This window comes from Rhea pennata, chromosome 3 (genome assembly GCF_028389875.1).
Source record: "Rhea pennata isolate bPtePen1 chromosome 3, bPtePen1.pri, whole genome shotgun sequence".
Lineage (NCBI taxonomy): Eukaryota > Metazoa > Chordata > Aves > Rheiformes > Rheidae > Rhea > Rhea pennata.
The window spans coordinates 43,139,729-43,152,814 of record NC_084665.1 but is presented as its reverse complement, the minus strand read 5'-3'; the positions used below and the strand labels follow the sequence as shown (position 1 = coordinate 43,152,814).

General features: G+C 36.5%; 1 protein-coding gene across 1 annotated transcript in view; it reads left to right on the top strand.

Annotated features, from left to right (window-relative positions):
* Nucleotides 1–13,086, top strand: part of FMN2 (formin 2) — a 164,249-nt gene that overhangs the window by 24,042 nt on the left and 127,121 nt on the right. Inside the window, exon 3 of the mRNA XM_062573654.1 lies at nucleotides 7,074–7,221. Within this exon, the coding sequence (XP_062429638.1) occupies nucleotides 7,074–7,221 (148 nt within the window). The remainder of the gene's footprint in view (nucleotides 1–7,073; nucleotides 7,222–13,086) is intronic.

The window sequence follows — 13,086 nt, the reverse complement described above, 5'->3', positions numbered from 1 at the left end:
TGACATTGAGTCTTTTCTTAATCGTAACTTCTTCTATTTGCACTGTTCATAGCCGGCTGAAAATTGATAGTTGAACAGATTGCAGACACCCTCCTCGCAGGAATCCGAGAACCAAAACTCTCTGAACTACTGACAGTTTCCAAGGAGCAACTGTCCCAGGAATTAACTTCAGTTAGGAGAGCTTTGCCTTCAAACAAACTGCATCACAACACTGGCAACAGTGCAGCATTTCTTCACGCATACATGCAATCCTAAGGAATAAAATGTATAAGATTTTATGTAGTCCCATCTTACGGCATTTGATGCGGCAGTACTTTGGGGGTCACTAGTGAATAAGGCATTCAAAGTAAACAAGTGAAAGTTGTTAAGCAGAACACAGAAAATGGTTTGTTAACTCTGCTGCCTTAATTTTTGTTTGTCATGTAGTTACCATGGCAGTTGAGTTTGGCTAAATTAAAGCCCTCATCTCTCCTCTTCTTTTTCCATTGCCCAATCACTAACACTGTCGTTTGTGGCAAGCAACTCTGAATGTTCTTAAGAGTGGTAAAATGGAAACCGTTGGATGATCACCAGCTGAAGTGTTCTATTATGCTACTTCCCAGCTTCTTTTCAAATTATAATTGCATATTTATTTTGTTGTTGTAACCTGTGACCTTGCAGCCTTCTAGCATTCTTTTTTTTTTTTTTCTTTTTCCTTTTCCTTTCCACTTTTAATGCAGTAACTTTGTGGAGGAGGTGTGATGCTACCATATCCACTTGCAAAGAACATACTTTACATGTAGGATATTAGGCTTTTTGGTCTTGCTTATTTTAGCAGAAAACATTGCTTACCTGCTTGTTATTCTGAAGGACTGCTTCAAGAGGCATGTGCTGAATCTTAAGTTTACACCACCTGTTGAAAATTTTCCAAATAATTGTGTGTAGGATGATGGTGATGGTCACTCTGTCACCTTAAGCGATCATTTTATTTTATGGTTCTCTATTCATTAGTTTACTTGCTTAGGAATGACAGAGATAACACAATGTATTTTTTTTTCTAGCTTGGGATTGAGAATACAGTGACAGCTGGCTGAATTTGTGCACATGACATATCTTTCTGTGATTTCAAGAGCAAAGTTTTGCAGTAATAATCGCCTTTTCAGATGGAACAGAGATAAGAATTTTATGATGAAACTACTTCCTTTTGGAAAATTCAGATTTGTCAAGACCAAAACTTGTGGCAAAACTGTGTCAGTGTAGGTGAAAATGATGGGCAAGTGTCTTGCATCCGTTTAGAATTTTTGGAGAGAGTGTGAATGAGTCACTGTTGGTTGTCACTTGGTCTAAATAATGGTTGATAACCTAGTGCCCTTAGGCTGTGGCCTTCCAAGTGGAAGTTCAAGTCTGATGTCTAAAAAGGGAGAATCTAGATCTTGTGGTTCTTCTGTTTCATTGTGCACTAGAAAGCTATCCACTAAGCTGTTTCCTTTTTCTAAGAAAGCTTGTCGTAAGCTCTCCAGCTCAACCTCTTCTGCTATATAAAGTTGAAAAGTTATTGGGGGACAGGAAGGGCAAGATAATAACTGTGGAACTGAGTGATAATAGACGTGGGAATCTGTAATTTAGTTTCCTGATTTTCTTTCCTCATGATGGCCCAAAGCACTGGGCTGTTGGCTCTGTTGGTCTCTCTTATCTCCAGGACCTGGTATTGAAACTCCAGCAAGGTTTGTGGGGATTAAACGCCCGTTTGTAGAGGAGGCAGTGAGCAATTTCTGAGCGATCAAGGAGAAGGCCTATTTCATGAATGTTTGGCATTAAAGTGTTTTTAAATGTTTTGTTCATGCACCTCAGTTTTCTGGAAAAAAAAAGATTAAACAAGTAAGTGAATGCACCAAATTTATTTCACAAGGGTAAAATGCCATATCAGCCATGTACTACAGCATTATGACTGGCTTGCTGCTTTTCAACCTTGTAAAACATCTGTACTCACTGGTCTGGCCAAAGCTGAGAACCATGTTTAATCACTGCTCTGGTTCTGCCAATGATCAGAGCTTTGTTACTGAACCTGTCCTTAAAAAGTAAACCGCTTTTCCCATTCTTGATAGTATTGATTTCTTTATTTTAAAAGCTGCTTAAAATAAAGAAGTCTCCTGCTGATAAGAGCATTCTGAGGTAGTGTGGCTCTAATTTCTGGAACTAAGCCTTACTTGTCCAGTTAACTATTTATATGCCTAAGGAACATGCAGTTGGCTTGCTTTCATTTCAGATGTACACATAATACATCAGAATGATTAAACTTCCTGAATAGAAAACTTTTTCCTTCCATTCACATGAAACAGAAGGTAGTAAGTCTAAATTACAAGCAGTTTTGTACAAATGTGGCACAAGCTCTTAGAAGCACTTAAAAATACAGGCCTGGAAAACATGATCTGAATCATGGAGTCTAGCTCCTGCTTATCCCAAGTTCCATGAAATATGATTACTCTGAGTTTATTCAGTTCAACCTTAAGCGCAGTTATGCTTTTCCCCTCCCCACCCCCCCAACTCCTCCCAGTGAAAGGTTGTCCTGATGCAAGTTGATTTAAAGATGATCAAAAACCTTTTGGTAACTACCACGCTGTGTTAACTCCCAGCCCGTTTATATCTGTCTGCAGACATGCCAACCCTTTCTGACCTTTCCTTTTCAGAAAAACTTTGAGTGCTTGAGGTTCTACTGAAAAATAGATCAAGTTTTGGGGCTTATTTGAACTGATATGGCCTGAATGATAGGACTTGATTGTACCATGGCTTAACCCAGAAGTCTTCACAAAGGGTAGTACCAATTCACTATAGTGTGAGAAAGATTAAAGTTACTGTTAATGCACTTCCCCCATCTGATGTGATGCTGAGCTAAACAGCAGGGTACTTCCGACAGCACTATGCCTCTGTACTGCCTCTCCCACCTTTCCCATTTCACTATGTGTGATGTGGACTTAAAATGTTTTCTTTTTTTTCTTGATAGTTATCAAAATACCCTGGTCAGATTTTTTTTTTCATTGCTAATTTAAGCTTTTTGTGACCAGTTTGGACAGATTTCTATCCATTTATTGCTGTTTCATATTGATCACTTTTATATCTTTTAACTGTTTCTCACAAGGGCTAGCTTCGTATTTTTAACTGGAAGCAGATGAAAGGTTGAAAAAACTGAAGTAGCATTGAACAGAAATTGACATTATCTGCAGATCTCCAGAATATGCTGTGAAAAGCGTGGGTATAAGATTGCACGTTATATTGCTACAAGAGGGGTTATGTTAATCACTCTAATTCAGTTCTTAGCTGAGATGGAATAAAAATGGATTAAGCATAGTCTGAAGTGAAAAATGTGTGGCTGCTTTTCTGAAAGCTCTAGGTGCACCAGCACACCTTCTGATATTTGCTGCAAGTGTAGCTCGGGGCTGTGGTTTTGGATTCCTCAGCTGCTTCCTGTGTGCCATTTATTAGAAGCTCAAGGTTTGAACAGCTCACAGCACTGACCTCCATCTTCAAAGATGGGCAGGATAATGTATCCTTAGCTCAGGCAGTGAAGGAACATAATTAATATTTAATATATTATGGAGCTGAAATGTAAAATTGTGGTACCTGAGAATAAAAGTTTGTCATGAAAGCTGCACTTTCTGTCTGGTGAGAGCTGACTGGGAAGACAGTGAGTTAAAATACAGACTGGACTCGCTGTAGCTCTATTCTAAGCGCTAGCATCTATAAGCGGTAAAATATCTATTGATTAGGTACCATCGGATCCTGCAGGCGTGTGTGAGTGCTCTGCAGTTTTAAGAAGCAGTAGAAAGTGCTGTGTAAGGATGTGTGGAAACAAGAACTCTCCTTGATGTTACGTGTAGTGTGCTGGGCTCTGGCTGCCTTAAGCTTTTGTTGTCTGCATAGAAGTGAGTCTGAAAAAAGAAGACGGGGATCATTCATGTGGTGACTATTTTTCTCCTCAAAGGAGTGATCTTTTTACTTTTCCCCTTCTAAATACTGGAGTTTGAACAAGATGAAATGGAAATTCCAGATACTTTCAAAGATTGATCGTGGTAAGAGAATTAAATAGCTGTACTTACAATATCTAGTAAAGATTGCCTCTGAAATGAACAGATTAAAGGACAGAACAGATTAAATATTGAAGTCTATAGGTTCATGAATGCTTATAGTAAATTTATTAATGATAAAGGCAAATGAGCATATTTATTCGGATTATTTAATTGATTTTATTTTAGCAGAATAGTAATTCAACATCAGAAGTGGCTGCATGTCGCTTTCTTGGAAGTGTTCTGATAATCATGCAAATGCGTGGCATTATCAGCTTTGGAGAAGGAGAGGCAAGACGGGTTAATATATTAACTGCCATGGAGATAAAGCCAAAAGGCCAAGGGGATTAAATTTTTAACAGCATCTTCAGTGATTGGGAGGACATTCATTTGATTCATCTCTTCTTGAATGAGATGGAGGTGGAGATGGAGTTGGTTTTTTTTCCATTTTTTGTGTCATTTATGGACTATCAACACAAGAAAATCCAGACTGTCAAACTACCTTTCTCTCATTATGGTTTTTCATATTTGAACTTCTGTTCAGAAGTATCCAACTGATTAGACTTCAACTGTTAACACTGGTATGATTTAATTAAAATTCCTTTGAGGCAGCTTAGCAAGTTTATATTTATCATTGAGAAGTCTATTTTGTCATCTCTTATGTTGAGTAGTGAATGAAAAAAATTCCAAAAAAGCAAAACAAACTTAGAAAATACATGATCTTTTACACTCAAACAAATCTCCTAATTGGGTTGGAAGTCAGTGATGTGATATCTTAGTTTATAACTGTTCATAGTTCATATGCTCTAAATTCTATCAGCAAGTACAGCGATACTTTGTGTTTTATTACCCTGATAATGTATTCCGTCTGTACCATAGTTCTGAGACATGCTGAGGTTTGTTAATATGTCTAAATTCATGTAGACTAATCATACTTCAAAAATTCCTTGTTAAATGATTGTACTGTATTGTCTAAGGACTGGTACAGTTAAGCTTTTTCTAGACATGATATTTCAACTGTTTGTCTTCCTCCTTTACTCTGTGTTAATATCATTTATAACGTATCTTCTTCTGTTTTATGGCCTTATAACCCTCCATGCAATCCCACTGAAAACCAGCTGTACTCGCCCTCCGTGGGGGTCGTTTTTCCCGTTGTTCCCTGGATTACTAAAATTCTGCAGCTCTGAGCAGTGAAGTGGGCAACAATACTTTGGTTTTCTCTGAGTGACTACTTTGCATCTTATTTTCTTGTTTTTGAAGTTTTGATAATATAAATAATGAGATAAATAGTAATATCCAGCACTTTATTTTCTTTATTAACCGCAGTATATGTGGGTATGATTATCTCCCTCCTCTATGACTGGAAAAACGGGGAAAATCACAAAAAAATACACATCCCTGTGAAAAAGCTGAAATTGGTTTTAATCAGATAAAGCTGGAATGTTAGTTACTACAAGAACTGCACTAGCCATGTTTGTTTGGATGTTCAAATGCAGTAGCATAGTAAATTGGAAAAAGGTAGGCTTTTCAGAGACCAAAGAATTCAGAGCTAGGTAAAGTGATTTGGTTTAGTACTATTTTTTTTTTATCCATCTATTTTTACATTTATCTAAGGTCTATGTATGTAGATGGATTTTTGCCATGTTTTTCATGCTGAAAAATTTTAATAGTCGTCTTCCTTTTCTCTGGCTATTAGAGACACCTGCCATAAACTAAACCTTTTTAGCCAACCTTTGCCTGTTGTAAGTACACTCCTCTCAGTAAAACAAGCTCATATCACTCGTATCTTTCGGGCAAGTACAAGCCATTCACATGGAATAGAAATTATCCAAAAGAGAATCAGTTTCCCTACATGCATCTTTAAAACATGTTTATGATAAAAGGAAAAAAGTAAACATTTTAATCTAAAAATGAAATGTGCAGCAAAACAAATATATCTTACCATTACCAAGTGACTGTATCTTTTTTCAAAGCTTAGGCAATAATGGGGACGACGAGTATTAAGTGTGATCTTTGTAAGAAGATACTGCTGAGTGATATGACTATGTTTTGATCCTGTGGCTTTTCTTTCTTTTCCCCTGTTCTGTATTACAAAATTTTGCATACTTCCAGATCAGTTACAGGAACACTTATACTCTTGCGGTCATTGATCTTTAGAGAGTTGAACAGTATTATAAAGTTTTCATCACAAGACGAGCGTATTGGTCAATGCTGGGAGTCACAATAATAGCAAATTGAACTCCAGTCAGATAAATTTTCTTTTGCTTTCAAGCATAAGTACAAGTTTGCCCTGCTCAGCATACGGTCTGGATGTCTCCTATTGTTAATGAGTGAATTGTCTCAAAGCTATTAAGTAATAAAGATACATTCTAACCTGAGGCCAGGAGATTAAGAATACTATTTTTTTAATTCTAAAAGTAAAGTCACTTTTCTAGCAACCTTTCTATGAATATAGAAATGTAAATGAGAAAACCAGATTGGAAGGGTTGTAAAGAATAAATAGCAGGGTTCAGCTAATATGGAAGTGATCTAGGGAATATTCACACTTCTCTTCCTTATTTGCACATTTGGTGTAAAAAGATTACAGAGTATGAGCTGAAATATTTTTCCTTCTCTAACCTATAAACTAGCTCTACGTAAGGAGGTTCTGTTGTAATGGAGAGATCTATTATCTGTCTAAGGGAAAGAGAAGGGGAAAAGAATTTCATATGCGCAAAAACTGTTGAACTGTATTCTAAAATCTCAAAATGCTGTTATGCTGTTTCTGATGCTGTAGATAAATAGAGGGTTCTTTTTTGTTAATAGAGATCCTTTTAAAACCACAACATTCATTTCTTTTAACATAGAGTTGTATTAAGTCTTTGTCAAGAGATGAAGAACATAAAAACAAGTCTGCATTGATGTAGGAGTGGATAACAAACTATTTGTGTTGGAAGCAAAAGCTTTGATGTTTTGGACTTGTCTTTCTTACACAATGAACTTAAACTTTTTTTTTTTTTTTTTTTTTTTTTTTAAAAAAAAAAACAACCACAGCAAGACCAGCTTTATACTTGGGCTGCAGTTAGCCAACCCACACATTCATCAGATTACATTGAAGGAAGCTTTCCAAGGAGAATTCCATCTGTGTGGCCCCCACCCAAACCTCCAGATGAGGAAAAAAGACTCAAAAGTACGGAAGCAGGTATAGTTCTTGGCCACAAATGAGATATATGGCATTGTGGGGGAGCGGCTGTGTTTGAGAATTCAAGGCATAACATAAGATATTAACTTCTAACAAATATCTGATTTTGAAGTTCTTGGACTAGTATCAGAAATACTGTTAGCTAGTATGAATCTAATCAAAATAGTCAGTAAAATGCATTTTTTTTAACCACCAAGATGTGCACCTGGCATCTGCTGACTAACAGATTTTACCAGGTGTTGTGACCCTTGTTCTTTTCCAGTTGCCATTGTCTCAAAGCAATGAAATATGTATACTTTTCTCTTCTTAGAAGAATGGAAAATTTCAGAAGGCCACCAGTGATACACTGAATGTTAATAGAAAAGTGTATTAGAGTGGTGAAGGTATTCCTTCATGGATTCAGCAGTCTCCTGCTGACAGAAAGACAGTTCATCTGAAAAATAAATTGAGGTCTTGTTTAAAAAGTCAGCTTATCTCAAAAGTTGTGGGGTTGCTATACCAGCTTTCCAATATTTCTGAAATCTGCGCTTTCATTAAGAGCTTTAAAAAAAAAAAAAAAAAAAAAAAAAAAAAAAAAAAAAGCTGGGAATTAAAGAATAATGTAAATTATACTTTTGTAGCTTAGAAAGAAATAGAGAATTTCAAAACTGTTTTCTGTTAATTGTGTTGATGGGCGAATACCACAGGTTCTTGGAGGACTAGTTTTACGATAACATTCAATAGCTCTCAACACCGTCAGGCTGCATTCATCCTTGTGACCTCCATGGTGAGCCACTGGCTAGGCTCAAATTTTCCATTTCCTACCACTCCTTTTTCATTGCTCAAATTCGAAGAATTAAATCATTATTTCAACGGAACTATTTGTATTGCTTTTAGGCTTTGGGTGGAGTTAATTTCAGATTTGTTTCTCTTTGAGACTTCTTTACCACTTCCTTTGGAACACAAGCAGAGTATATAAATGGACACCATATATCACAGCAACACTTCACTTTTTCTAGTATCACTTATTCATCGGTGCTCCCAAGCCGAAGAAGTGATGCCAACAAAAATGCAGCATTGCATTATAATTCTGCAATATATTGCACATATGATTCCACTTCTGCTGTGGCTTTTACCAAAGCAACACTATTAGTCATCAAGGGAACATTTCTGTGCCCATCTCACTGATGTAGTTCAAAAAGTGAAATGCTGAAGTACTTTACTGTTGGGCTAGTCTGCTATTGGACTGATGAGCCACTGTTTTATGTTTGATTCAATGAAAGTGGTAGCTGAATTCATTGTTGTGTCCTCAAAGAGGAAAGGTGGTATATCTTTTGACATGGAGATTTAGCTAATGGACATGCATTCAGAATTTTTATGAACAGACTCTGGAGTAAAGGGCATAAGGGTGAATACTGTGTTCATTATTTTTCTTTAAGATTTTAGCTCAGCAAAGTGTAGTGCAATTAGACAATGTATTTTTTTTACAGGTTTATGTGCTTCAATACTTAGAAGAAATAATATTTTGAAATGTTTGGATTTTGAATGTTTACTAATTTGGGAGACTATTTTTACCATGAGGATAATATCAATAATTTTTAAACATAGTCATCTTACGCATGGTTTATTTCTTTCCTATGTTGTTCTGTCTAATATTCCTATTCTATGGTCCTACTCTATAGATATAATGTATGTAGTATTTCTTTGTTCTTTACCTCACTCACTTCCTCATCAACTAAACGCAACTGAAAAGTACCATTCTGTGTGTGGCATAAGTAGTTTAGGAGTACCCTTGTCAATGTGCAAAAATGCTAAGCAAATAGAATTAGAAGTAAATGGAAGATTATTTATTGTGAGCATTTCTAAATGGAATGTAAATAATTCTCAAAAATTACCTGAGGTGTCAACTTTAAAAGTATTTTCAGTTTTTTCTTGTTGATGTGAATTGGAAGCCTAGGACATGATGGGAAAGGAAAAATGATGGTGGTTCTGAATATCGTTCAGGTAGATGTAGTGTGTAACTTTTTGTTTGATTATTTGCATGCTTACTGTGTGGAAGATTCTGGAGGTGAGTGATGTTTCAGGTAAATCCTGAAAGGTAAATGTCCCAAGATTTGTGACAAAATTGTTTTCTGCATATGTGCCTTTTGGAAGGCAGAGGGGCAAAGTATTTTTCTAAGGATTCAAATTACTGCGTGTGCAGAAACTGTATTTTTGCATTAAATGTAATGATTGTTGTATTGGCTAAAGGTACAGTATTAAAAGAAGAGATAATGATTTATAAACAAACTTTAATTTTAGGCAAACTATTAATTCAGAGGAATATGGCCGGATATTTTTAAGTGTAGAGCCTTTGTTTTTTATTATACATATGTTAGGATGACAACAATACTAGACCTTCAAGCTTTAAGTAAGGCAAGAGTGAATTCTGCAAGGTGTTAAGTAGTCTGTCCCTAAATTAGCAAAGCACATAATCATCAGTTTAATGTTGTATATATTAAATAAATTTGCTCTGTGGGGAACAGAGAGAAGGAATATTGTTTGGTGTAGGAAGAGGGTTTTAGAGAGGTCAGAGGGTGTGTGTGTGTGTGTGTGTTTGCGCACACACTTTGTTATCGTTTTGGGGAGGGGGGTTACATTGGCTATTTGGAAGTTTATTAAAAAGTGAAGTTTGGAAATACCTAAAACGAATTTGGGTTCAGGACACTAGATCCTTTTACCAAAAAATTTGTTTCCATTTGGGGACAAAATATGACCAATAAGATCAGTGTTCGTGGCATTGATTTTGGGTCTGCAGAACCTAGATCTGTTTCTTGTTTTCCTCTGGGGACTGAACCCGGCCATTTTGATTTTTTTTTTTCCCCCTCCATTCTTTGCTGTTGACACTATTCCACTTAACATACAGAAAAAGGCAAGTATGCCGGCACTAGAACCCAGGCATCCATTGCCCGTGCGATTGTCCTAACCACCTGGGCACAGGCTCAAATGTTGTACGACTTCCCCATGCAAACTGAAATGGCCCCAACATGATAAATCTCTGAAATCTAAGTTAGTGCCTTTACCAAAATTAGCCTTGTCCTTTACTTTATGAAAAATGATCAAAAATGTTTGGTTTGGGTTAAAGGGAACATATATTTTATCATATGACACTTTCTCTCTCTCTCTCTCCCCCCCCCCCCCCCCTTCCTGGGGATTTTGCTTAACAAAGATAAAAACTCTAGTTTGATACAAATCTCTCTCTCTCTCTCTCTCTCTTTTTTTTTTTTTTTTTTTTTTTTTGGTGCGATTTGGCAACCTAACCTTAAAATTAACTGTTTATATCACCCTGGACTGAGCTTATATTTATAACTCTTTTTAGAATAAAGCCTACCTAAGCTACAGATAAGCTAGAGAATTGTATCAACATGTTAAATATTGATAAACATATACAAGCTGCCTTTTCCTATGAGTAGTTGTTGTTCTTAAAGAACTTTTCAGTAAGGGATGTAGTTTGTACTGATCAGCATAACAGGAAACATTAGCAAACAGGAAAGATACTGGTTAAGTGTGCTGGAAGCATTGCAGGCAATGGAGGCATTGCAGGCAATGAAGTCAGTCAGTCTATAGAAAAATCATGAAAAATACTTCAAACTAATACTCTGGGTTTTCTGTAGGTACACTGCAGTATATCCCTGGATGGTGGTGGACGTGGGTGTGTTTTGGGTTTTTTGTTATTTGTTTTGTACTGATTCATAATCAAAAATCTCTGGGTAAATATGTAATGATTGAAAGCACTAGAGAACTTGACCTGTCAACGCTTAAGCAAATTGCTAATTTAATTCTGAGAATAGTATTACATCTGGCAGGCTAAAACAGACATCAAAACGTATACATGCTTGATAAGAATGAAGAGTAGTGTATTTGTGTAATGGTGATATTTATATATCATCTTTCCCTTCAGACTGTTGGGACTTGTGTAACGGTCTGTTGCTTTATTGCATGGTGGCAAATTAAAGGAACTAAAAAGAAAGGGAAGGAGGATGGCTCATGTGAGTACTTAAACAATAGGCCAAAGCCCCAAAACACTAATAATTTCTTTTAGCCTTGGAAGAGAAGCAGAGTACAGTCAACACAGCAGTCGAATAAGTTATTCAGGAAGTACATAAACTGGCGATACTGACTGTCATTTAACTGGCTTATAACTAAGTAGTATAGGCAGTGGAGTGCACTTCTGCTTGAGCTAATATACCATGCAGCCGTATGACATCCAGATGCATATTTTCTTTTAATCACACTACTATTCATTAATTTTTGATGCTCCCAGTTTATCCTTTGCATTTTTTTCCAAAGATTTCTTTCTGACCTAAGAGTATCTATCTCAAATGTCTTTTGAGAGGTATGGTGGGGAGGTTAGTTTAGAAAACTTATGGTTACGGGTATCAAAAGATGGCAGACAGCTCTAGAATTAGTCATGCGGTCATGTGTGTGTGTGCATGTCTTGTCCAGCACTAGGACATCAGCCGATGTCCTGGTAAAAGTCCTAGTGAAAGTAAAGCCTTGTATTGGCAATCATCTAAAGTTTGTCTCTACCATACAGAAATCTAAAACTGCATGCATAGCCCTGGGGAAATACCCAGTCTCCAAATACTAGTTGAAAGTTTTCCTTGTTTTGCAAATCAGGTGGGGTTAACCAAAGAAGTTCTTTTCTTCCAAGTAATTTGTAAAACAAGTATCTGACAGTTGCTTATTTTAAGAATGCTAATACTCATCAGTTTCTTCAGTAGGAGGCGTTAAAGCTTTTTGCTAGAAAATAACCATTCTATTGGGGGGTTTTGTTTTGTTTGTTTTTAGTAGCCATGAGGGGCAGGTGTCCAATTCATGGTAGCATCCTAAATTCCCTTCACTAAAGTGAAGTTATCTGAAAATCAGCAACAAGGCATAATTCATCCACATAATTCATCCATACAAAAGCTTGTCAAAGTGAGAGAGGATCAGCTATATGACAGTCTATCCTCACCCAAGTCTCTATCACTGGAAACGGTTCTGTCAGATGAGACTCCATATGTTGTTCTAGTGAACAATGAAAGAATGTAAAAAGTCAAGAATTGTTACTATTCAAGGAGTATCCTTGCAGTGTAACTGCCACAGGCAATGAAACTTCCTCCTTGCACATCTTGCCTCCAACAGCTGGGATTATCAGAAAACTGTAAGGTGAACAGATGTCCAGGTATTTTGAATCTGACAGTTAAGCACATTGTACTTTTCCTGGTCAGCAGATTTGCCCACTGTACAGTAGTACCCCTAAAAGACATAAAAAGAATGTGTGGTGTGTGTTTTCTGGAGAGATTTAAGAAATATTTCTGTTCTTGCATTGTGTACAAAGGTAGGCTAAGCTAGTTAACAAGGTGTAGCTACATCATTAGCAATACCCACTAAGCCAGTTAGAGAACTTTGCACTTTGTAGCTGTTTTTTTTTTTTTTTTTTTTTCTTTTTTCTTACTGTCATCCTATCAAGCATTGAAACTGTGGCACAGAGAGGTCGTTAAAGATCAGAGAAGAAAATTGTGGAAAGCAGGGAATGGAAACCAGAACTCTTAATTCACAGCCCCATTTAGATAAATTCAAAAGAAGTCTTCATTATTCTCTGCCAGGACTTACCAAAGGACTTCAGAGTACTGAATGAGCATTGAGTTGTTGCATGCTTCTGTCATTGTCAGTGCAAAAATCTGTAATTCCTTTTTATAGAGCAGGCAATCAAAATACTGCACTGCAGAAAAAAGGCAGGAATGTTCTGTACAAGTTTCTCCTTCAAATAGATACGTTGATTCAGATCGTATTTATTTCTTTTTTTAATTTCAAATACTGGTAGTTAGCTTTGGTTTAAATTTTTTAATGAAAATGTAGGTC